The sequence below is a fragment of the Cupressus sempervirens genome, chromosome 5 (genome assembly GCF_028749045.1).
Source record: "Cupressus sempervirens isolate cs-2001-9-10 chromosome 5, ASM2874904v1, whole genome shotgun sequence".
NCBI classification, from domain to species: domain Eukaryota; kingdom Viridiplantae; phylum Streptophyta; class Pinopsida; order Cupressales; family Cupressaceae; genus Cupressus; species Cupressus sempervirens.
The window spans coordinates 61,232,980-61,260,428 of NC_143122.1; the positions used below are offsets into that span (position 1 = coordinate 61,232,980).

Below are 27,449 nucleotides of genomic sequence, written 5' to 3' on the forward strand. Positions count from 1 at the left end.
ATTAAGTTGTTGTCCTGAAGCGTTGGAAGTCATGATAACGAATGTGTTATGATCGGACTTCATTAAGTTATTGTCCTGGAGTGCCAAAGATCATGATACTTGTCATGATAGAGACCATGACATTGTGATTTCTTTTTATTGATATACTATATTAAATTGTTGTCCCGAAGTCCCGAAAATCAGATAACTCATATCTGTTAGAGTAAATAAAGTATTTACTTAGTAATTAAATCATATTGATTTAATTATTAAGTCACCTATTAACTCTATTTCACTTAAGCTAAACTTTTGGCATATAATAATTAATTCTTTTATTGATTATTATCATGCAACCTAGGTTAGATTCCTATTAGGGTTTTGATCTCCTTTTATAAGGACAATCTTTGTTTGTAATTTATTCATTCACTGTTGAGTATAGCAATTTATTTTTTTGCTCATCAAGAATGTCTCATCTATGGATCTGGGAATTCCAACCTCCATAGCTTTTGCTTCTTTCTTTCTGTGACAGGTGTTTGCATGCAAGTGATTCTTCGGAGTTGTGGGGTTGATCTTCCATCAACTTCAACATGGTATCAGAGTTCTAGATTTTCATGCCCCTGTGACAGGTATTTGCATGCAAGTGATTCTTGGGAGTTGTGGGGTTGATCTTTTATCAACTTCAACATGGTATCAGAGTTCTAGATCTTCATGCCCCTGTGATAGGTGTTTGCATGCAAGTGATTCTTGGGAGCTATGGGGTTGATTTTTCATCAACTTCAACATAGTATTAGAGTTCTAGATCTTCATGCCCTTGTTCTAGTTTTGAGAAGTTTGGCTTGGCTTTTAGATCTGTGTTCTTTTTTTTAGAGAGTTTTGATTCTTTAGAACGATACTTTTTTTGGACTTGGGGGTTCATTGATTTTTAGGTCACTTTGAGCCCAAACGGTTATCACTATTGAGCTCAAAGTGCCCCAAAACCCTTATTTTCATATAAAATTTGTCCAATTTGGACACGGTTGAAATTTGAGGTAAATAATTTGCTCCCAAATTGGGCACATTTTCTAAGGCAGTGGAGATTGGAGGTTTTGCTGCTTGTTCAGAGAGTGCAAATTCCTATCTTCTTTTTTCAGATACACTAATCAACGATGTTTGGCCCTCTATTTCTAGGAGACCACGCAGCTTCATGATCACACTCTATAGCTTTTGCTTCCACCAACACAGTCTCCAAACCATCTCATCACTTCATTCTTCTCCTTGAGTTCCCCTGCCTTGGGAAGAAGCGGTCTCTCTACCCTTCTTTGGATTACACCAAGACTGTGAGACCTTGTGGAAGGCACATTCGACAACACCATACTTTCTCTAACGTTTCCTTACGACAGTTTGAGACATTGGCTCACCTTGGACTGTATCCTTCGGTGTTGGACTACTTGTCGCTTGTGAGGAGTATTTGTTTGCTTCCTTTTGTTCCTTTGCTTTCTTGTTTAGTTCTTTCCATAAACATTATTTGGTACTCACGCCGCTGTGTGTTCTCCTATTCCTTAGACCCTTGTTGATCTCTTTTTGGACTTTGATACATTTATCTTATCTTAGAAATTTTCATTAACAAGTCTTTCTTAACCAATTGAGAGGCTTTCATACCATTTAAGAAATTTGGGTAGGGTTCATCAGAGCCAAACAAATTATATGCATGGACTAACAATAATTATATTCTTGATCTAATAATACACATTACATATTTATAGGATTTTCATATCCTATAATATAGGGAGCCTCCTAAAACAAGTCCCTCACATAGATATTACGAGATAACAAATAAATCAAATCCTAAGTCCTAAGAGATAATTTTATATGCATCCTAAAGACTAACAAACCTATCACATGGTTTATGATTGGGTTCAAACATATAACTATTGATTTAATATTCTTAACAAGCTTGGAGGAATAAATGTTTTGTTTGTGAAATGAAGTTAAAGGAGTCAAGTGCCCTCACTATAGGGTGCAAATTAGGTTTTTAAAGCAGTTTTTGGTTTTAGAAATGTTTTAAAAAGTGTTATAGTTTTCAATTTTTTGGGCAATTGACTTGTTGGTCCCCCTAGCGCTTAGGGTTCACCCTCAACAATGCAAGTGGACCTTAGGCATGAAACTAGAGACATCTTTGCTTGAGATTTGGTCTTTGTCCAAGCTCAAATGGGTACTAAGTGATTCTAGGAGAATCCTAGTATATTGTTTAAACTTACCATCTTAGTGGAAATGATTTTATTTTGATAGGTCCATTGGTGGTAATGGGAAATGCCAACAATTGAAGGATTAGAGGTAATCGAATTGGGGATGTTAGAATATAAGGACACTGTTCATCTTGGACAAAAAGATTAATTTTAATTGTGTAAAATAAATATTTTATGTGACATTGTAAAATTGTGGAGAGATTGGTTAGATACTTTTTGCGAGTGTTACACATGGGAGTGTTAGAAATTCGTTCAGTGCTCCCCTCGGGATTCGTGACAAGGGCTTAATTGCCTCCTGTGTACTATAAGTTGAGTGGTTGTATTGGGCATTGATAGACCGATCTTTTGGTGCAACGGCAACCCCACTCTAACAAGTGGTATTAGAGCTTGGTCACAGGTTCAAATCCTCAGACCCTCAGGTAACGCTGAGGGGGAGATTGTTAGAAATTTGTTCAGTGCTCTCCTCGGGATTCGTGACAAGGGCTTAACCACGTCCTGTGTACTATAAGTTGAGTGGTTGTATCAGCATTGATAGATCGATCTTTTGGTGCAACGGCGACCCCACTCTAACAGGGAGAGTATGTAATATTGAAAAGCTTAGTATCAAAAATTTTTTTTTGGGCCAATGGTCTTGTGCACTTATGGCTTTATCTTCACCACTCGGTTGTTTTGTGTGAACTTGAATCTTTAAAAGAAAATGCATGTTTAGTGGTTGAGGCATGGTAGTTGGTTGTCATATGTATTGAGCTTTCTTGTTAAGTGCATATGTGAAGCATTGCATGGGATTTGTAGTTGGATGGTATTGCACAATACTTAAATGTATGGAGGATACATTGGAGGTGCTTGATATTTCATAAGTATTCATAGAGACTGTAACTGTATTGTAACGTTTCATTATTGAATAATACATCTATTGTGGATGCCTTTTGAGGTTGGTTTTTTCCTTCTTAAAGGTTTTCATAGAGCATGTCCTATGCACGGTTCACTAACTTGCTAGTCACTGAGTACTTGTGAGTTCTTTTTACCCCACGAGTGCTCGTAGGGTTTATTGCTGATTTTTTTGCTTAATATTTGGAAAATCTCATCAAGTTTTTGGTGAGTATTTGCTGAGACTTGTCAAAAAATGGACAAGTCTAATGGTTTGACCAGTTATCCCAACATGTCAAATGCTGGAAAAAGTAGGATTAAATACTCTAAAAACTCATTATTTTTCACTTTGTAGCATTGTTTTTGCTTTTTGAAAAATAATGAAAATGGGGTGCAGTAGTAGGCTTGTGTGGTTTAAAGGTTTTGAATGTCTTCATTTGGGCTTGTGGGAGAGTTGGTGGCCTTCATATTTGCTAGGTGCACTGTTTCCAAACCCTTGTGAGGGCCATTGCTCCCATATTGCAACCAAACTCATTTGTTACATTGTAACTGTTTTTTGCATACATTCCTTCGTTTTTCAAAAAATTATGTATTCTTCAAAATTTTGAAGTGTTTTGAAGGTTAAGAACAAGAAGATTTCCACAATACATATGAAACTATCTATTTTTATGCTTTTGGGCTTGATTGCGTGACTTTTTTTGCATCAACATTTTGGATCAGACTGTGATCCATCAGCAGGATGAAAGAAAGAAAACATCAGGAGAACGTGATCCGAAACGTAAATGCGAAAAATAGTCACACAATCGAATCCAGAAGCATAAAAATAGATGTTTTGAAGGTTGTCAAGTACTTCTATAAGTTGATTTTTTTTCTTGCCTAGTACTCTTCGAGTCTGTCTGCAAATGATGATCTTCTGTAATCTTGAGGGATATCTTTGTTCTTTGTATTATGGTCAATCTATAAGCTTTTATGCATGCATTTCTCTCATGGGCTGTGGAGTAAATGGTTTGATAATGTGGTAATTTACTAATAGGGATGGGTTAAAAAAATTGGATGATTGTGCTGCATCAAATTAATTGAAAGAATTTGTTTCTCAAAGCCTTAGTTTGGCAAAGTTTGGTGTATTATAGTTCTTAGGAGATGGCTTTATATTGCATGAAGAAGCCTAAAAAGCCAATAAAAAATCCTTTTAATGAGTTAAGATGATTTGGAGTCAGAATAAATGAAGTATAATAAATAAACTTACTAGTTAGTTGCCTAAACATGTCAGTAACTGGACGAACAACAGCTTTTACCATCTAACAACCAGCACTAGCACTTTCTTTTACTACTCTGGTTTAACATAAGCTCCTGGTGCTCCAGCTGTTTTTCCATTTTTGGGGAGGGACCATATTTAGGAATGGAAACATAGGTCATGTTGCTAAACTATTTGAAATGGAGATTATGAGTTTGGTCCAAATACTCATGCTTATCAACTGTATTTGGAATTCATCAATAGACACTTAAAAAGAAGTGTTGCCTGTTTTGTATTATGGATGGATGTTCTAAGAATCTAGACTGTGATCTTAATTTAGGGTCATTTTTCATAACATTCTTTCCATAGCTCTTTCATGCATGATGCATGGAATCGTTAATATATTGCATGTATAAGATATTAAGATGTACTACTACTACCTGTTAGTAATAGGATATAATTTTGAGAATTGGAAAAATTGTTTGGGTGTGAGTGTTTTATTCAAGTTATCCATGTAAAGTTATTCTTGAACTTTACAGAAAAACTGCCAATAAGTGGTTAGGGCACATTATCCTAGTAAAACAATTTATTCTTTGTATTTATATTTGATCTATATGCAGACCACCAAACATGATATATAGCTGATTGCATCCTTCCGTGTGACAAACATGAAGTATGTGATGTCATTGTTTAATTCCAAGATTTATAGGTTAAGTCGTGTTGAAAGGGATAAATTGATGATTAAACTGTTATGCTTATATATGTTGACATTTGATTTCCTGAAGGTAGGTCCAAGGAGGCGGGAATGTTGGTAATGCTTTAACTGGAGCAGCAAGGCTAGGGCTATGTCCTCGTATAATATCCAAGGCCAGTCTGTTTTACAATGACTAAATAAATTTATGTTTTTCTAAAATCTAAGAATGTCTGTTGGGACAAATGTTTAACAGTGTTTTCTTTTATTTGATTATTTTCAATGTCCTTTGCTTGACACCACATTTATCTTAACTTGATTTTTTTGGAGAAATGCAAGTACCTGCAGCCTGTGTTTCAATGTTTGTGACAAGAAGAAAAGCTGGTCCCAGAAAAATGAGATCTAGTCCAAGTAAAGGATATAATGTGATTTTGTTGACTGTAGGTTGCTAATGATGCTCCAGGAAGAGGAATTCTAGCTGAACTTGAAGCTGATGGGGTCGACACTTCTCACATTGTGGTAAATTATATTTTCTTCTGAAGTCCCTTAAGACTAGTTCCTTTGATCTAAATTTTGAAACTTTCCAAGTAATGAAAAAGCTATCTTGAAACCTTAATCATGTATGAATATATCTCCAGGATTTATAGTATATACAATTAAACTTCAAAGAGTCTTCTTGCCAAACCCAACTGTTGTAACCCGTAGCTTGATGCAATGCACAACACACTGCACAATACAATCACGCAAAAGCTGGGGAGGTCTATTTCAAAGCTTGGATTTTAGGAGTTTATTATCAGAACTCCAGATCTCTTAATTTGTTTAACTATCATGGTAAACTACTACCTGTACCTTGAGGTGTAAAATAGAGGAGCCAGATTCTTGTTAGAGCAGTAGGCCAATAAAGTCTTTTTTATGGGGCTAGGTTGCTTCAGGGGTTATGAATGTACCGTAGCGGGTGGAATATTTAGTATTTTTTCATTTACATATAACGATCAGTACAAAATCACTCATTATACAGCTCTATTGGGGTTGAATGCATGTCTTTTGTGTTGCTAGAATTTGAAACAAATCTGCCATAGTCTTTGAAAATCTTTCTGAAATATCATGAGACAATTGTCAGGTTTTCTATGAAACCTTCAATTTGTTTACACACTTAAACATACCAGGAACTGCAGACTTAAATTATAACACTCATAATTAGGAGCACTAAGGAGAATAAGAAGCGTGGTTCCTGAATATGAATATCTTTGAAACCCTTGCCCAAACTGGAAGTGGAAGTCTGGACAGATAATAAAGTCAACACAGTTATCAATGGCCTGGCTGGCTGTGCTCCATAATCTAGGCTCAAATGGCTGTTATGACATCAGTACATGAGCTGCATATACGGTATGGATCCATCATATGTTTGAGTTATGGACCAGGTTGCAGCACAACCCCAAAAATGAAGGGTTTAATTTATATATGTGGAATCTAGTGAATAGCTGTATGAAACCCTTTTCACTACTGCACCTATGATGCAATAATCAACAGCAACCAGCAATCAGAAGAAAACTATTATCATGCTCTAATGGCAGATGATATGCGATCGTTAGTGCCCTTCTTATGTGCAGATCACAGCCAGAAATTTGATATATTTTGCCCATTAAGAAAAAAGAACTACTCCAGCATCCACAATGTCCTTTGGACACAAGTGTGAACTTAATAAATTTGATATATTTTGCCCATTAAGAAAAAAGAACTACTCCAGCATCCACAATGTCCTTTGGACACAAGTGTGAACTTAATATCAATCTGTGATTTTTATGGTTCAGCCAATGGTGACTCCTATATTAAATCACTCCAAGGAATTGTAGGTTTTTGTCATCCAATTCCAGATCTAGAGGGTTATCTTCCTTAGGTTAATTGAATCCGTTGGGACTCAAAATTGAAGCCTTGATTTTGAGTACCTTTCTAGAAATTGAGCCTTATAAACGCATTTAATGCATGTGTACCCGGCTGTCCTATTGAGGCCTTTGAAGTGTTTAATGTTTCTAACACTTTGCATTTAGTATATCCCTGCATCCCGTGAAGATAAATTGCCATTCTGAGTCATTCCGTGAAGTTCCATTTAGAGCAATGTTCAGATTTGCATTTTTGCTCAAGTGTCAAACAGCGACAGGAAGCCTAGTTTGCTTTTGAATATCTTGCGCCCAGTAATGTTTCATGACTCGCCGCTTTGGGGGTGTTTAATACGCATATCAGATAACCTACGTTTCAATTTTAAAGTTGTTCCGATATGTTTTGACTAGGTTTTGAATCCCTCAAAGTTAGTTGTTTATTGTTGTCATGCTGATGTAAATTGTTCAGAATTATGGGAGACCTTGTTTGACCAGTTATAACTTTGACCTAGTTGACCAAAATGAGAAAATTCCTTTTACATTGCTTTCTAGAGGTCAGAGACTTATTATGTTAAAGATTTGAGCTTACGACGAATCCGTTTGATCAATTCTCAAAGGTGATTCCAAATGAAATTTGTACAGTTTTACTGGTGTCAAGAAATGCAGATTGATCGGTACCGCTGTTCAGGATTTCATAACTTTGAATCCATGATAGGTGAGATCAAATGGATTGTAACACTGCTTTCTACTTTGAAAATACTTTAACTGTGCTTGTTTTCAAGTCTTCACTAATCCGTTTGCACACTTTCCTAGGTCTTTTCCGTTTGCAAAAATCACTTTTCTGCTAGTGTTCCCAGTTCTGCAAATCCAAGTACCCCACTTCGCATGCTCGCCATACGTGCCCAATTATTCGTCATGAGCCCAAATCACAGATTTATACTCTTCCCGTGACAGTGAATTAATGCCCCAGTTTTCAAGCCCCCAAGTGTCAATTTGACCTGTTTTCGAAGCCAAAACCGAATGCGATTGATTGTTTTTTGACATGTTTGCTTGCAGACAGTTTCATGAAGGTAACTTTAACAATCAATATCTTTTGACCTAGAGGTTGTCATGACACGAGATCTGACAGGGTAAGAGAAGGCGGAATAAAGAATCAACATGTCAGTTTTCAGAGCCCAGTTAGGTGTTTCAGTTAGTTTTTAAAGCTAGTTTCAAAGCCTTCCGGGTAGAAGATCACAATTTGCAAGAACAAGGCGAAACGAGTTCTAAATGGTGATTTAGTGGTCGGATTTGATTTTAATACAGTCCCAGGTGATTAACCGATCAGTTCGAAGGGTTAGGTGTTTTAATTTGAATTATTTGTTAGCCTGACCCACTTTGGGGCCCGGCTCACATCACTAGAATAGTAAAGCACTGGGAAATTGAGGGTGCTCAAAGATAGATTTTAATGATCTTTAATTGTTGTGATAACAAATCTATACATGTTTCTTGTACAATCTTATTGAAGGTTAATGATAAGATTCAGGATTGGTTCCATGAATGCTAAAGATTGGTACTTATAATTAAGCATAAGTGAGTACAAGGTGGGAGTTTCTCTAAGTAACCATATTCTCAAGAGTCAAGACTTTTCACATTGGAGGTATGAAAGGTAGAGCCACAACATTAGCTCGAAGGATAGTTGCTAATGCATGATAAACAATTTTTATGATCATGGAAAGAGCCCGAATCTCTCCACAAAGCACATTTTTGAGATTTGAATGTTGGAAGCTATACACACGGGGAACATTCAAGGAAGAAATTCAAAACTTAGTGGAGCTTTTGACCGTTGGATTTTCCCCCAATTCACCCATTGCATAGAGCGAACTTCATTGTAAGGCAAGGTTGCAGTACTTTTGTTTGTCTACTCGTGAGTTTGATTTCTTTGAGTTTCTTCATCTTCTACATACTTTCCAATTCGCCTGCAAATTATAAAGGGATAGCTGGAGTGTTTTGCGCTGGACTTGCAATATATTTGAGTACCTTTTCAAAAATGTTGGGTTGTCACTTCCCTAAAAATTTTGCCCTATCTGTTCACACAAAAAAAACTTGGGAGCAAACTTCTAAATAAAAAAAGGGCCGTCCTCCAAGTGATCTGAAATGAGAAATTGTGATATACGAGCAATGCTTATGAAACCATGGTTTTGGTAAAGTTTCCAAGCAAATGTCTTCAGTGGTTGCATAGCCAAAACAACTCTATTGCCAAATGGGGTGAATGCCTTTTCAATATGCAAAAACCATTTGGTTGTGTATTAACAGTAGCGTGATAAAAGAGGACAAGATGCTCACATGACTCGACAACGTGGTCTTGCAATGGCTGAATATCCTTTTCTATGCAAATTCACTGCTCACTTTTGAGAAGACCAACATGATCAATGCAGTGATGTCATGGCAAGAAGTCTTATTAGGGATCCCCTCCATTTTTGTTCTCCCCATCGTGCAACCATAGGAAAGATAGGCCTGATCAGGTCAATGCATTGGCAAGTCACGCTAAAATAAAACCAAATGTGTAAGGAATACCTATGAAATAGGAGACTTTAGACACGTTTGCAAGAAATGAAGAGGGCATAACACGTGGTCAGAGAATAGTGTTGGAAGAAGCTTTTTTGAAGATTTCTTTTGAGCTGAAGAAGTATCCAAGGATTCCTGAAACAGTCTTGCATTTCCAGCCTATGAAACCACATCTCGTTCAGACCTATTATGAAATGCTTGCTATGCGTAATCCAAACAGCCACACTTCATGCATATTGCAACAAGAGAATTTCCTGCAAAACACCATAGTCAAACCTAAATCTGGTTATTATTTCCTCATGTATTTCCACGTCATTTTGAAGAAACCTCGATTTAGCAAATGCCGATATAACAGTGGTGAAAATAATTTCATTGAGTTTCAAAAGGAATGCATGGAGAGCCATAAGAATGAGGCACCAAGCTTGAAAGATGAAGCCAGTGATAGGTTTGACCATCGCGTGACACAGTTTTGTTTTTCCCTTTCAGAATTAAGATGCAGTGATATCCCACATTCCTTGTGGAGTGAACTTTTCTTGTATTTAAATACCAAAGCACACGAAACATAAGTGTCTTAAAGACAGAAGGCTTTTGAAGCCATAACCTCACGCGTGGGCCTCAACCGACTGGATAGAAACATGAAGAATTTTGACTAGGCATGCGGATTAAGAAGTGATCTAGTAGCAATGATGTGGATTGGTGGACCAATCGCAAGGCGGCACTTGGTACAAAAAATGAGTAGTGATCATAGCGGGTCCAAATTTGGATGCTCAAGATCGTGACACGTGGTCGGATCGGACGACTAGCACTTCCTCGCATTTCAAAGATGCAAGGTCGTCAAAGAATGTGGGAAAGCACCGTTGCGACATGTGGTGGTCGTCGATGATGTGGTAGTTTCCAGGAGTGACTCACCAGATCATGCCACATGTCAAATCCGACGGTTGGTGCATTCTTGCATTGTGAAGTTGCTCAGAAGTTAAAGAAAGCGGAGAAGTGCCTTGCCGCCATGTGGCAGTGGGCCCGGGTGGAAATGGCAGAATATTCTAGCCAATCAGAGGACGCGATGTGGAAATGACATGGCAGGGCGCCCAACAGGTAGATGACGTGGTGAGTTGACTGCGTAAGCAGATCTAATGAGAAGCTGCCACGTGGCAGTCTGTTAGGCGACAAGTGGCAGATTAGTGGGCCAATTAGAGGGTGCCACATGGTGCTTAGGTGGCAGATGATGATGCATACCTTGACCAATCATGTGGTGGCATGTGTCAGGTCGATCAACCTAGGTTTGACTTGAATGCATAAATTGAGGGAAAATTTCAAAAGTGGTAAAAAATAATTTTTAATTATTTTCCTTTTAAAATCACGTACAAGGGACATTTAAATCAAAAATCTTATATGCTATAGTTTCAACTTTAATATAAAATCAAATATTTGCAAAGTTGAAAGGCCTGTCATACGAATCCAGGAACTTGATTTTCAAATTGATCTTCTGGGCGTTTTTGATAAGCAGGTATAGGACTATCATATATTGTTGGAAAGTTCTCGGAGCAAGCTTTCCACATTTGAAGTTTGTATTTGCAGAGGAAGCCATATGCTCGAGCTATCAAGGTTTTGTCCTAGGTACTCATTTTTCAACCACATTCAGGTATAGCAGTTCAGAGTTGGTTTTTGGCAAAATGATGAACTAGGTGTGCGCCAAGGTTGTTAGGAATGCAGTTAGTGATGGTTTTTTCATCTCTACATTAGTTTAGTAGAAGATTTTATTGGCATTTTAGATGCATATCTGATATCTTATCAGAGCAAGGGTTTCACATCATTAGGAAGAGGTATTTCAAGTTTGTTACACTCAACGATGAGATTCCTTTCAGATTTCGGTTGTAGAGAGAAGAGAGAGGCTTTGCAGTAGAAGGGGATGGAGATTCAAGTCAACATGTTTCACTTCCAGATCAGATCTGGTTTCTTCTTCCTTTCCTATATCTTTCTCTTTTTCTCTCATTGTAAAGGTGGGTTCTAGTTCTTGGACGTTTTTCACTGCTATGATACCACAAGGCTGGTTCCAATTAGGTTGAAATTTTTGTCATGACTGTGATTTCACCTTAAGTATTTCTCTCATGTAATGAACGACAATTGTAATTTCTTATAAGAAAATAGATTATATAGTCGTCTGTTGTGTATATTCTGAGTCTTGCATACATTTGATGTATTGATTTGAAGGAGATTAATAGAAAGATTTATTAAAAGTTTCAATTTGAACTTTGTCTCCATCTTCATGGGTTTGTAATTTTTTGTTGATTTATGTACAAGGTACATATTGTCCAATTGCAACTTGGCTTTGAAGTTGTATGCCATTGCATGTCTTTCTAGGTCAAAGGCTTGAGTAAATTGCTTAATATGCATTGATAGAATTGCAGGGATCATGGGAGGATCTTATAAGTATGAATTTCATTTTGAAGATAGATGTCTGTTTAGAAGGTGAATGGATAGATCAGATATCTGAATATGAGTATATCTTGGGTATCCACGTGTATGTTTTGACTTAGCTTATGTCCAATGGATAAGGGACAGATCAACTAGGAGATTGCATGTCTTTGTTGTTTATAACTTGAGTTGTGCTGATATTCAACATCATTAATCAAAATTTTTCCCTTTCATGTTGAAGAGCTGAAAAGTGTTACCCTCACTTAGTTTATCTAGTTCATATGTCATGATTCTAGCTATTTCATGTCCGTGTTGTCTGCATAAGTGTTAGAAGATTAAGGGTATTATCTGCTTTGTTAGATTCAAGTGCATGCTTTAACATTGGTACCATATGAATGAATTTGAGGTACACCAACCTAGGTTTTGTAGAGCCTAAAGTAGGAGGGTGGTGTAGCCTTATAGCTGGCCCTGGTGTTTGAAAGGGTATGTTGAAGATGGGATGTAGCTGCTCCTAGATGTATTCTGTTCTCATTGGGGATTTTGAAACATGATGTTTTAAAACACCAACAAAACCGAAGTTCAATGCTTCGATTGGATTAGAAATCAAAAAATATAATCGTTTATCAATAAGCCCTTCTTGTCGCTTGGCCTCTCTTAAATATAATATCCCTCCAAAAGTTATGACTCTTTTTTGTTTTCCTTCATGATCCTTGATTGGTATTTCAAAGGAATTACTTTAAAAATAAACTTAAATTATAAGACACTTTCTTATTATATATTTAACTTGAGGCTTTGTTTATATTAATTTTATGTTCCCAGTTCCCTAGTGCAAAATTGCAAAAGTTTGGGGTAAATGTTTGATGGGCATTATGGTGTAAGTTTGGCTTAATTTGAAAAAATGGGAAATTATAATGAACTCAGGTTGTAACATTATAATTTGAATTGACTTTTTAAGCCATCCCTGTAATTCCAGTGATTGGAAAAGGCAATACATAGTACAAATACAGGATAAGAAAAGGACGTATGAATTTATAAAGGTTAAGAGAACTGATTTTTTAGTGATGATACTTTATGAAGTATTTTCAGTTCTCATCATACAAATAGACAAAATGCATTTTCTGCTAATCCACTTGACAAAATTGCAGAAACACAAACATGGAGAGAATTTTAGCTTTGAATTTCTAATGACTAAATTATGTATAGGACTTGGTCAAGAATATTTGAAAATCAACTACATAGCTATTACTTTGAAGGAAGAGTCTGACAAACAACGTTTTATTCTTGAAATTTTATTTCTGAAGTTATACTCTGGCAACAGAGGGAAATGAATCTTTCAGATGTTACTTTTGCTAGAGAATGATCACTTTTTCTTGCCTAAGTAGCTACTGCCCCACACAACTATGATTACAAGTACCTGCAAAGCTACAAAAAAAAGTGAATGCACATGTCTCATTTGCACATGCAAACTAATCTTATGTAAATTAAACATGAATTTACTGCAGTAGGCCATCAGAGACACTATTCTTGGGGCTTTGTTCATAATCCCTAGCCATTCATCAATGAGGATGTGGACCCTCCATCTGCTCCCAATTCCAACTTAGACAAGAGGCTTGTTTTTAACATCTCCCTTTTCTTAGCTCTATCACCAGTTTTCTTTGGAATGAATCTTTCCTTTTCAGGTTTCTTTTGTGTTATATGGTTCTCTATTTGCTGACTTGTTTGGGCTTTCTCCAATTTATTAGATTTTTTATCATCATTTAGTTTAGATTCTTTATCAATTTATTTTTGTTGAATGTCCTTTTTTGGCTATCTATTTTCTCTGGGAACTTGTGTACTTTCAAGTCTTCATTGACTCTTTTTCCTTTTGCTTGATATTCCTTTATAATAAAAGAAATGGATATGGAATTTGTTTGGATTTGATACTAGACAGAATTTTCTTTTGCTAGAGGACAAAATAGCCACTCAAACATTGACAACCAAGTCTATGTTACCATTGTTTAGTCACAATTACATTAAGTATTATAAAATTTGTTGCTAAATACATGATTAAAATGTTTGATACTTGTAACCTCTTAATGAGATTACTAGTGTAATGCCCCCTCTACTAGGGTTAATTTGAGAAGAGTAAAACCTGCAAAAAAATTTCAAAATCAAACAATAACAATTCTATAACATTCTACCCTAGTTCTAATCCCAAACCTTAAGAACGTCTCCAAATCGGGTTTCCTAACCTTTCGTTATTCCACCGTCTTCTTTGGAGTGCACCTCCTAAGGTTTCATCTTGGAAGGGACATTCCCTATATAAGGCCTTATCATATGCATATGTTCACTCATTAGAATATCCTGTCCATTATATCAATCTTAGAGGGAGATGATTCTCACATACCAACATTATAGAAATTATATCCCTCTAGTGTTGGCCAAATGGGGAGTTACACCCATCTTTGATACTAACACTAAAGATGTTTGAGATCACCCTGTTCCTTTCATAAGGGACTCTAGTGTGAAGAAAACTTAAAAAATATAATATATCTTTGTATATATATATATATATAACATGAAGAAAACTTTAAACATATAATATACCTTTGTACTTCTATGGGGGTTGGTCAACGATGACTTTACCACTTCCTCGGTTTCCACATTATAAGAATTGGTTACAAATCTTCTTGTCCAATTCAAATTCTCTTCCTTTTTCCTTAATGTGAACCAAACTTGCTTTGAGAAATCCCAATATGCGAAGCTTTCCAACCTAATGCTTTTTGAAGGCCATTTTCTTGGAAAATTTCTATTGTGTTGTATATGCAAGTATTCGTCCCTAGTTGACTTCATTTCCATCGTTGCATGTCTTCAAAAGTTATTAATTGGCACTACATGCAAATGGGAATTGTGTCGACAATCCACATAGTACTTTATGGAGTTCATTGTGCTGATTTTAATGGTTGTAATGTTCCCCAAAAACACGCACGAGTTTTCTCGAGGGAATACACTCATAAGAAGTACTTGTGGGAAGCACCCAAAGGAAAGTACCCGTGAGAAGAAAACCTGAGGGAAAGCATGATACAAGGAGAGAGCAAACTTAAGAAGAGTCAACTCAAATTAAGCCTACAAACAACCCTGCTCAGAGTTGCATACGGAAGCAACATACAAAACAATGCACATAAGGCAAGATTCCAGACTTCTACTCGGGTGTAATTAATAAGCAACACATTGAACATAAGGTTCGGCAATTGGCAACCACATTGGTGTAATAATTAAAAAGAAGTCTGTCAACATGCTCGACTGTGAGGCCTTTCGGGTTTCGGCCATATACAAGGAGTTTACAAAGTTAGAATCCAAGTTTGCATCCTATCCTGCTTCTCAACATCTCATGTCATTCACTCCTATCCTTCTATCTCTAACCAAGCTTCTTATATAGCCAGCTAAGCCACAAGTCGATTAGTCAAGCATTTAATTACATTATAGGTCCAACCTAAGAGGAGTAAACCAAAACCGGTGCTAAATAAAACATAAGACAATGCACACTTAAGGGCGAATCCACATGTGTCCTAGGAGTCTGCTCCTAACTTCGCAAATGTCATGTTAACATAAGAAATCAAGCCAAATGAAACAACATGCCTTGCCAGAAGGAAATACGCCAAAACAGAAACCGCAAAGAACGGTTCAGAACTCTGGAAATACAAACGATCAAAGCTTGCACTTTGAGGAGGAGGATGAAAGATAGGTCCTTGTCATCATGTTAACCACGCATAACACGACACCAACAACAACAATGACTACTTCATGAACAACAGATTGGTACAGAAAACAAGATATATTTTTGGTTGATGCAAGATTGCTCAAAGACCCAAGACGTGCCTGCATTAGAAACCTGGGGTTAAGAAAGAACTGATGTCCACATTAGGCACTGTTCATATTCTGACCTAAATCATAAAGATCCAACTTAGGTTGTGTAGTCCATGAACTATCTTCAACTGGTTTGTCTTTCCACTGAACTAGATATTCCATGTATTTCTTTCCTCTAGTACTCTTGCTTACTTTGCTATTTAGAATCTTTTCAATGTCTTCTTTCTGCCTTCTAGGATAATCCAGGTTGTTGTCATTCTCATCTTTTGATTCATAGTACTCAAAGATATCTGCAATGTTAAATATAAGCGATAAATCCATATCTTTTGGTAATTCCACTTCATATGTATTTCAACTCTCAAACCTTGTCAAAATCTCACTAGGTCCAAACTTCCTCATTTTCAGCTTACTCTAGGTACCAATTGGGAATCTATTTTTCTTCAAATGAATCATAACCTCATCACCAACTTCAAAAGATTTGTGTCTCTTCCTTTTATCAGCTCTCTATTTATACTTCTGATTACTGTCTTCCAAATCTCCTTTAACTTCCTCATATAAAGTCTTTATAAAAATTGCAAAGTCCTCTGCTTCAACACTCCTTGTCGCAATAGGCACTTCTCTTAACTCTATGGTTCCTTTAGGATAAAATCTAGTAACAATCTAAAATGATGTTTTCTTAGTACTTCTATTCACAGAATTATTGTATGCAAACTCCGCTTGTGCCAAAACTAAATCCCAATTAATAGGCTTATCTCCAACTAAACATCTTAGTAAGTTACGCAAACTTTTGTTCATTGCTTCAGTTTGTCCATTTGTCTGAGGGTGAATTGTAGAACTAAACTTCAACTCTATACTCATCTTTTTCCAAAGTGTTCTCCAGAAACAACTAGTAAACTTAGTGTCTCTATCAGAAACAATAGTTTAGGCAAACCATGCAATCTTACTACTTCTTTGAAAAATAACTCAGCTACATGCAATGCATCAGAGGTCTTCTTACAAGGTATAAAATGTGTCATCTTTGAAAATCTATCAACCGCTACCAAATTAGAATCATTACCTCTCTGAGTTCTAGGCAACCCAAAAACAAAATCCATGCTCACATCTTCCCAAGGTCTATTAGGTATAGGTAAAGGTGAATACAATCTCACATTTTGACTAGTTCCTTTTGCTACTTGACAAATTCTACAACTTCTAACCATTCGCTGCACATCCCTATAAATCTGTGGCCAAAAGTATCTCTCAGAATTCAGTTTAACAATTTTATCAATCCCAAAATATCCAACAAGTCCACCACTATGTTTTTCGTTTATTATGTTCTCTCTCATAGATCCTTTAGGTATGGACAACCGATTCCTCTGAACAACACATCCTCTTGAATGAAATAATCAATCCACTTATCCCTCACTGTCTGTTCCTTACAAAATTTCCAAGGTTCTACAAAATCTAGATCATTCTCATACAAACACTTCAAGTCATCAAAACCAAGTATCTCAACTCTCATCTCTGTCAACAAATTTCTTCGTTGACTTAGTGCATCAACAACTTTGTTAAATTGTCCACTCTTATGCTTCAATGAAAAGAAAAAAACTCTGCAACAATTCAACCCACTTCATATGTCTCTAATTCAATTTATTTAGATATCCCAAATACTGCAAAGCTTTATGGTCAGTATACAATACAAAATCTTTAGGGATCAGATAATGTCTCCATTTCTTCAAAGCTTGAACAATAGCATAGAATTGAATATTTTCTCTTAGCATCATTTAATTTTTCACTAAAGAAAGCTACATGACTTCCCTCTTGACTCAAAACAGCTCCAATTGCACTTTCACTAGCATCACATTCAACTTGAAAAACTTTACTGAAATCAGGCAAAGCAAATGTAGGCAATTCTGCAATCTTTTGCTTCAATGTTTTAAAACTCTTTGTGCTCCATGTGCCCATTTCAAATCCCTTTTATCTGCTCCCATAGTCTCAGTCGTAGCATTACAAATAGAACTAAAATTCTTGATAAACTTCTTATAAAAACTTGCCAATCCATGAAATGATCTTACCTCTCCAATGTTCTTAGGTGTAGGCCAATCAAGAATTACGTTTACCTTTTTAGGGTCCATCTTCAAACCATCAGTTGAAATTACAAAACCAAGGTACACTATCTCATCGTTCATAAATGAACATTTCTTTAAGCTAATTAGCAACTTTTCCTCTTTCAATCTTTGTAATACTTGTCTGATATGTTCAAGGTGCTCTTTCTTACTTTTACTGAATATCAAAATGTCATCAAGGTATACAATCACAAACATAACCCAAGAAACTTTTCAAAACTTTGTTCATCAGCCTCATGAAAGTACTAGGTGCATTAGTTAGACCAAAGGGCATAGCCAACCATTCATATAAACCCTCATTAGTTTTAAAAGCAGTCTTCCATTCATCTCCTTCTCTAATTCTGATTTGGTGATATCCACTTTTCAAATCAGTTTTTGTAAAATATGTTGCTCTACTCAAACTATCCATTATGTCATCCATCCTAGGCAAAGGAAATCTGTATTTGACTCTTATCTTATTTATAGCTCTAGAATCAGTGCACATTCTCCATTCCCCATTCTTCTTAGGTGCCAATACTGTAGGTACAACACATGGACGCGAACTCTCTCTAATCAATCCTTTCTCCAACAATTCTTGCTCTTGTCTATTCAGCTCAATCTTCCCATTAGGTGTTAACCTATGAGGTGCTTTATTAGGCAAACTAGCTCCAGGTATCAAATCCATCCAATGACTTATACTTCTCATAGGAGGCAAACCATGAGGTATAGTATCAACAATGATGTCATGAAACTCTATTAGTAATGATTCAATCTCAGGTGCATGTTCTAATTAATCTTGTTTCTCAGTTTCCTTGGAATCAAAGCATAACAAACATTCTGTTCTTTCATCTTTTTTGTAAACTTATTACCCTCAACCAAGCATACCTTGACTGTAGCACAGTGATTTTCACTCAACTTCTCTACCAAAGGTAACAATATTTGTTTTGTCCCATTCACTCAAATAGTATATTGGTTCAATCTACCATCATGCAAAGCTTGTCTATCATATTGCCAAGGTCTACCCAAAAGAATATGATAATAATTCATAGGCATAATATCACACAAAACCTCGTTATGATAATTCCCAATTTTAAGTTTGACAAGGCATTGCTCACTTACAAGTAGTTTATGCTTCTTTTGGATCCAAGCAACATGGTATGGCTTAGGGTGTCTCAACCTTTGCAACTGCAATTTGTTAACCAACTCTTCAGATGTCGAGTTATCAAAACTTCCACTATCAATGATTACCTTGCAACATTTCCTAGCAATCCTACATCTGGTTTTGAATAAACTTCTTCTCAGAACAGGTCCTTCATCAGTTTCTTCATTCCATAAGGCACTTCTTACCATCAAGTTTTCACCCTTCTCAAGTTCATTAGATGTTTCGTCAACTTCTTCACAAGCCAATGTATTTCTGTTGTTACCTCCAGTTTTCTTTCCAGAGTTAGTACATTTGGAAGCTCTGTGACCACCTCCACATTTGTAACAAGTACCCTTAAACCAAGATCTTTTTTCCCTTTTTCCATTGTTATTATTCCTAGAGTAACTAGTATGGTTTTCTCTAGAGTAATTACCTCTTTTACCAGCAGGTTCATCCTTCCATCCTTAATCCTTCACTGAATTGTCAGATTGACTACTTTCTCCATAAGTTTTGCCTCTGTTTCTCTAAAATCTACCACCTCTTCCTCTTTGTCTTTGATCATGTTTCTTTGTCAGTCTTTCTTTAGCCTTCAAAGAAAATTGATATGCTTCCTCCACACTATGCATCTTAACATCACTAATCTCGTCTTGAATTGAGATTCTTAGGTCATTCAGGTATCTAGCTACCTTTTCAGTGTCATTATCCACATGTCCAGATTTGATATCTAGTTTGTAGAATTCCTCAGTATATTCCTTCACACTCATGTCCTTTTGCCTTAAATTTTGCATCTTCCTCAGGAAACTAACCTAGTAATCTATAGGCAAAAACTTCTTCATTTTTCCAAGCATTTTCATCCATGTTTTGATCTTTTCCTTTCCTCTCTTTGGTCTATCAGCTTGCAAATGATCCCACCACAGAGATGCATGACCTTTTAACTTTGTAACTGCTATCTTAACGTTTTTATTATCAGGAGTACCTTCATACTTGAAATACTTTTCCATTTCAAAGATCCAATCCAATACCACAGCTGGTCTAGCATTTTCTCTAGACAAAATTTTCAGAAGCCTTTCTTCATCTTGTTCAACTTCAGGCTGAGGATTAGGGTTAGCTACTGTCTCTTCTTCATCACTAACATCTTCAAGATGTACTCCTCTTCTCTGGGCTATCTCCGCAGCTTCAAGTGTGGTTGCAATCTGCCTCAACATATCCATTATAGCATTATCAACATTCCCTCACCACGAACCATCTTGACAATACTTCTTGCAATATCGTAACCTTCTACAAGTTATAGGTCAGATCTTAGAGATGCCACCCTACAACCAATCCAATAAGGTTCATCACGATCCAATCCTTAAGAAAGAACTCACTCTGATACCACCTGGTGCAAGGAGAGAGCAAACTTAAGTAGAATCAGCTTAACTTAAGCCTACAAACAACCCTGCTCAGAGTTACACATGGAAGCAACATACAAAACAATGTACATAAGGCAAGATTCTAGAATTTTATTCGGGTGCAATTAATAAGTAACACGTTGAACATAAGGCTTGGCAATTGGCAGCCACACTGGTGTAATAATTAAAGGAAGTTTGTCAACATGCCTGATTGTGAGGCATTCCTGATTTCGGCCATAAACAAGGTGTTACATCCCAAATTTTGACTTAATTTAAAATATAGCCGTTGAGGTTCACATGATGTCAGTTGACAGTTGAATTGGTTATAATCTTGTGAAATGATAAGATGGTTAGTCGTTATAATTTCATGTGAAGATAACAAGCTAGTTGATCATTTATCACGAATTCATGGAATTGAGAAGATGGTTAACCATTATCATTATTTATGATTAAATAATTTATTATGATAATATAATTTAACTGCGGAGAATTTATTTGCAGGAAACACGTCAAAAGGGTGGAAGCATTGTCAAAAAAGAATTAGGCACCAGAGCATCACCATCACTGGGCAAATGGGTTGAGGACCTGGCGACTTGAAACATGATACATTTGTGGGACCTGCATGAGCTATTTAAATAAATAAGTTGAGAAACATAAATAAATGGGTTAAAATATAAAATGTACCTTAAAGGATTTAATTTGATCTTTCACCTTATTATTATAATAGATATATCTATATACATACATATAGATATCAAAATGAGATGGCACCATTTTATTATAGTAATAAAATGATGTCACCCTATTAATATATTTACATGTACATATAAATATAAGATTATAATAATATTTGAAATATAATAACATTCGAATTATAATAATATTCGAATTATAATCTTCCAACTCTATTTCTTTCTTTTTTAATATTTTTTGTTTTTAACCAATTAGCACTTGGCATGATAAATCGATTTAATACTTGGTATTCAAATTAAAACATTTGGAATTTGAATCGGCTATAAAATCTTTGTAAACCAATAGAAGCCGAGAAGCCATGGCTAGTGCTTTAAGAGAAGCTGTACCAAGACCTCAGATATCATCCTCATTTTTCCTGCTGCATATCTTATTTTACATCTCAAGCCGAGTTCATACTTTGCAAGTCGTGATAAGAGTTGGATTGTGTCAGGCTTGCTCACCATTCTTTTGCTACGTTTATTGCATATTCAGTCTGCTACACCTAGTCATCACCATTATTCCTCACTTCTGCCAAACCCTACAAATATTCGGATCACATTATAATCATGAGTGGTGCACTAAGCCAAGCAAGAATACTGGTTGGAGGACGACAGGAGGCCAAGTTCCAATCAAAATCCCAATTGTATACATAACAGGTTTCTGTTATTCTTTTGTCATGTATTATACTCCCATCTTTTCTGATTTATGATTCCGATTGTAGTCGGCTAGGTTAAGAAATTCTTCCGTCATGTATTATACTCCCATCTTTTTTGATTTATGATTCCGATTGTAGTCGGCTAGGTTAAGAAAGACTAATAGTAGAACTAAGATTATAATATGAATACTTGCTGATGGCTCTCATGATTTCTATATAGTTCTGTTGATCTTTGATTACTGAATACTACAACCAACACTAAGAAGTCGAAATGATAGCTGTAGAGTATTGTAATGATTATATAAACCATCACCATTATTTCAAATATCAATGGCATTAACCATGCAGTCTTATCCATGACATAAAGAACAAAATGCTCTTAGTTCTCTAAAACCTAGGATTCACTGGCAATGAAGCCATGAAATGGTGAAGAGGTGTAAATAAAATAGAATGATCATAATCTTTCAGGCATCTAGGATTCACCGGCAAAGAAGCCATGAAATGGTGAAGAGGTGCAATGAATCTACAATAATGCATAAGAGAAATCAGATATGATTAAATTAATTAATGAAATAATAAATTTTGCAATCTTCAAGAATATCCTTTTCAAATCACAAATTGTGATAAGCTAGAACATATATCTTATTCATGAATTTGTTGGGAATCAACAGACAAAGTCGATTGCTCCGAGATCCGAACTCCTAGGATTCACTGGTTGTATAGCCATGGAAAGGGTGAAGAGGTAAGATGGAATCTGCAATGACTTAGAAAATAAATGTCAGATATGATACATTAAATCTAGAATAATATCATTTAATAGCTCATGCATGATCCTCTTATTATCTCTTGTTGTCAAGTCTAGTGGTGTGGTTAGATACCAAGATGCTCAGTAGATGATAGATGTTCCAAGTCCAATTCCGGGTAGGGAGGGCCTTTCTCGTTGAAGATTGTGTAGGCAATAAGTTAAGGTCCGAGGTTGGGTGGTTAAGCCCCTGACAATGTTTCACCTCTCCCCAAGTTGTCGGACGTACAATAGACAAAGAGAAGCTATATATTCAATTGTTTGCCGGAAATAGATATTATCACTTTTATGATGTATATGCAAGAAGTTAATATTAATTGAGTTATTTCATCATTACAGTTATTTTACACCTAGATGCGAGAGATAGATTTATGGATTGTTTTTCATTTATATGGTGTAATAACCCCAATAGGTTATAACTTCTTCAATCACAAAAAATCTTTATACTTCAGTTGTTTGACATTTCGTCAAACACTTTGCAAGCAAAGGTCATCTGACTGATATAACTTTTCAGATTGCTGCAATGATTCTTGTTTGGATTTGCCTCAAAGAGAATGTTTACAAAACTGTCTAAACAATGACCTAACATGAATGTGCAACTAATTTTGGCAATATTCAATACAAATATGTGACTTAAACTACTTGCAATATGCAGCTACAGCAATTAGTAATTATGACAAATACTTTGGATGCAACCTAGGATGGCATTAATGCACTTACAACCAAGTGGCATTAATATAAACACTTAGTATGCAAAATTATAACATTATTTATGCCAAAAAGAGAACTTACAGCCAATTGACATTTTATCAAACAATTGGCATGCAAGTTAATAAGCTGATCATCAAACTCTAGGTTTACAATATAGATAGTCTAAAAATCACAATGCTCTTTAATTGCAAAATCCTAGCCTTCCTTTGATACCAATAATGCCAAATGGCAAACAAAGACAAGTACAATATGGAAATAGTGAAGTGCTGAAGCTATATTTTGTACTCAGCTGAAAACCTACTTTTCTCAGAAAATATGCCAAATGAGAAGTGAAGAACCTGATTGTAGATGGCTGTAATAATTTTCTACAATGCTGCCCTTTTTGCTTTGCTTTTTTCCGATCTGCTTTTTCCACTTGCTTTTTTCGGATTTGTTTTTTTTTCGTTTTTGCTTTTTCGAACTGCTTTTTCGGATTGGTTTTTTTCGGAGCTGCTTTTTTCGGATTGCTTTTTCCGCCTGCTTTTTTCGGGTCTGCTTTTTCGGCCTGCTTTTTTCAGACTGCTTTTTCCGCCTGCTTTTTTCAGGTCTGCTTTAAAATGGCTTCCTATAATTTCAGACCTGCTAGAAATGACCTCCAATAATTTCGGCCCTGCTAAAAATTGCCTCCTGAAATGCTGAAATGCTGAGAATGGCCTTAGGTCCAATGATGCCCTAGCTGAAGTGACTGAAGTATCACCTCCAAATGTGCAACCCTTCAGAAGATATTTCACTTCCTCAGTTATGTTAATTCAAGGGAGTTTTCGTTCCCAAAGATCAACTGACTATCTGAAACCACTTGGCTCCACAATAGACTATGTGACTGAATCACAATTTGATGTCAAGAGAGAAATAAACAATTGGATGATCAGAATGAAGCCCAGGATGTCTATTTATTCTTTTTTCTCCACTTTCTCCAGAAACTTCTAGAACATTATTTTATTTTATCTATTAAGTGACTTTATAAAATATTTTATAATTCAAGTCACTTTATTAAATTAATTAAATATAAAGTTACCTTTTTAATATCTATTTATTTGATAACTTTATAAATAATTAACTTAATACCACTTATTTATTTATTTAAAATAATTAATTAGTCATCCTCATAAAATATTCATTATTTTGGACAACCTAATTAATTAAATTAATTAAATCAAATTGCCTCCAAAATGGGGACATGACATATGAATATCGAATATGAGCATAACTTCTAATCTTGAGCTATTGCTACAGTTAAGCAATTGGAAGGAAAGGAATGATACAGTGGTATCTGAAGCCCTAATTGATTCAGTGGTATCTGAAGGCCTAATTGATATAGTGGTATCTGAAGCCCTAAATGATCCAGTGGTAACCAATGCCCTAATTGATACAGTGGTTTGTGATGCCCTAATTTTATAGTGGTATTTAATAGTAATCGTCATTTGATTTTGTTATAGTAGTATTTGTGGATTAATCTGGGTGATTGTAGAAGCATTTTTACTATGATTTATCGATTCAAATTTCATGGTATGTGGATTCTAATTTCTATAGTAAATTGATTGATAGTGTTTTGAGTTCTTATTTAAGAAATTTTGTCTAACTGATTTTTAACGGTAAATCTCATTCACATGAACATGACTGATATAATAGTCTTCTCATGAAAATGAAGTAATAATTGTATTTATTGAGTATGTTAGTTGTTATTTTAAGACCCCGAAAATGTGGATGTTACACAAGGAGTTTACAAAGTTAGAATCCAAGTTCGCATCCTATCTTGCTTCTCAACATCTCATGTCATTCTCTCCTATCCTTCTATCTCTAACCAAGCTTCTTATATAGCCAGCTAAGCCACAAGTCAGTGAGTCAAGCATTTAATTACATTATAGGTCCAACCTAAGAAGAGTAAACCAAAACCAGTGCTAAATAAAACATAAGGCAATGCACACTTGTGGGCGATTCCACGTGTCCTAGGAGTCGGCTCCTAAATTCGCAACATGTCATGTTAACATAAGAAACCGTGCCAAATGAAACAACACGCCTAGCTAGAAGGAAATATGCCAAAATAGAAACCGCAAAGAATGGTTCACAACTTGAGAAATACCAATGATCAAAGCTTGTGCTCTTAGGAGGAGGATCAAAGATAGGTCCTTGTCATCATGTTAACTTGCATAACATGACACCGACAACAACAATGACTATTTCATGAACAACAGACTCATACAAAAAACAAGATAATTTTTTTGGTTGATGCAAGATTGCTCAAAGACCCAAGATGCTCCTACATCGAAGTGGCTGAGATAAAGTATCCAAGGGAAAGCACTTGAGGGAAAGCACCCGAAGGAAACACCTAAGGGAAAGTGCTCGAGGGAAAGTACCTGAGGGAGAACACCCAAGGGAAAGTATTTGGGGAAAAGTCCTGAGGGAAACACCTGAGGGAAAGTGCCCAAGGGAAAGTTCCTGAGGGAAAGTAGCCAAGAGAACGTACCCAAGGGAAAGTGCCCGAAGGAAACCTGAGGGAAAGTTTTGATGCCACGGTGTTGTTTGAGGAATGTACCAAAGGGAGTGGGCTGGAGATGCCGAGAGGAAGATATAATCCACTAAATACACCAGATAATTGTCAAACAGAGAAGTGTATGCCAACACAGAGATATAACAATTTATTGTCGAAATTGATAATATTATATTTGCAAAACAAAGATGGTGCTCCAGATGTGCCAAATTTGAAGCAAAGTAATACAAGACAGAATAGGGTGAGGGTTGTATCCCACCGAAACCGGAATAGCCAAGTAGGGAAGATCTTCCACTTCCGAAATGGCAAACAATACAGAATTCCAACAAGAATTTGTAGCACAAAGAAATAATCCAAATCACGTATTAACTTCCTACAAGCCACACATAAATACCCCTTTGGAGGAAACTCTTGAGGGTTTACAAAGAATGCCAACACGACGAATACCAACGGATAATTAATAAAAATTGGGCCCCTTTATTAAATAATTAAAGCTCCAAATAATATTATTTAAATTTTGGTACCGTTAATTATTTAAAGTATTTTATTAAAATTGGGGACATTACAGTGTTTGTTGTTATAAGTCACATTAGTTTGTTGTCCTTTCCAATTGTTATGATTCAACTCTCTGATCGATATTGTTCCTTGGTAATTCTTTAGTTTAACGTTTTGAGTGATCATTGCTATTCCCCTTTGTTTCTTTTTATCATGAGTGATCAGATTACTGTGCCATTTTTGTATTGCAATTCTTGTAGTGATCAGATTACCCGAAAGCCTGTCCTAAATAGTCTTACCATATATATATATTTTCTATTTATTGGTGTCCAAGTCTTATATGTTCTACCTTTCATTGAGTGGATTATATATATATTTGTTGTTATCACTTGCTCTCTTTCTTTGTGTGTATTCTCTGTCCCTCCTTATCACTGTTCAATCCACGTAAATATGACAACATGGGGTGCGTCCTTTTGAAAGTCGATGCCCCCTTAGTTTATTTTAATTTATTTTGTTCATTAATAGTTATGGTCGGTCCAGTATAACAGTATAGTGATCATTGTCACTGTAACAATTCGTAGTCCATATGTTGTTTGAATTTGTCAAATAATCTTGTAAAAGCATAATTTTGTCAATAAACATCACAGACATTTATTTTCCCATTGTCAGAATATGTGTCCTTTGTTTCTAAATAGATGGATAGCCATCAAAATATTTTTAAACAGTTGTATAAATTTAAAAAAAAAAAAAAAAAAAAATATGTATATATATATATATATATATATATATTCAAATAAATGTGTACAATGCCCCTTATCAAATATTAATAGCGATCAAATGAGTTGACCTTGGTTAGAACTGGAGCTGTTTATTTTATTCTTTCAATTCACTTCCTCCTAGGTAGTGGGCTGGACTCAAAAAACAATTCCAATGATTCCAAACTATATCTTTTCTAGGCAACTGTAATGGCCTTTTACTTAGAATAAATCTGCTTATCTGCAATAAAGTCTCGTCTTTTTGTACCTTTGACCAGTGAAAACTCCAATTAAAATGTTCCCTTACTGTCCCTTAATCTGTATTGTTGAATTATAAGGTAGCTTTGAGCCAGGTACTACTGTATGAAAAATTTCTGCATTGGATAAGTTCTTCCTATGACTGCCAAGTTCTCCGTCATTCTCCTCTCTCTGCTGTGTTATAAATTCACCTTCAGCTACGTCATTTTGTTCTCAGTTT

The 27,449-nt window shown here is 35.8% G+C and overlaps 1 protein-coding gene across 6 annotated transcripts in view; it reads left to right on the top strand.

Annotated features, from left to right (window-relative positions):
* Positions 1-27,449, top strand: part of LOC149554547 (pfkB-like carbohydrate kinase family protein) — a 225,161-nt gene that overhangs the window by 9,953 nt on the left and 187,759 nt on the right. For 5 of the 6 annotated variants that reach the window (XR_016364384.1, XM_089828596.1, XM_089828593.1 and 2 more), the window contains exons 4-5: positions 5,095-5,172; positions 5,441-5,515. Coding sequence is in view for 5 of the 6 variants with exons in the window: in XM_089828596.1 (XP_089684722.1) it covers positions 5,095-5,172; positions 5,441-5,515 (153 nt within the window). In the remaining variant the exon portion in view is untranslated. The remainder of the gene's footprint in view (positions 1-5,094; positions 5,173-5,440; positions 5,516-27,449) is intronic. The other variant, XM_089828594.1, reaches the window with a different exon arrangement.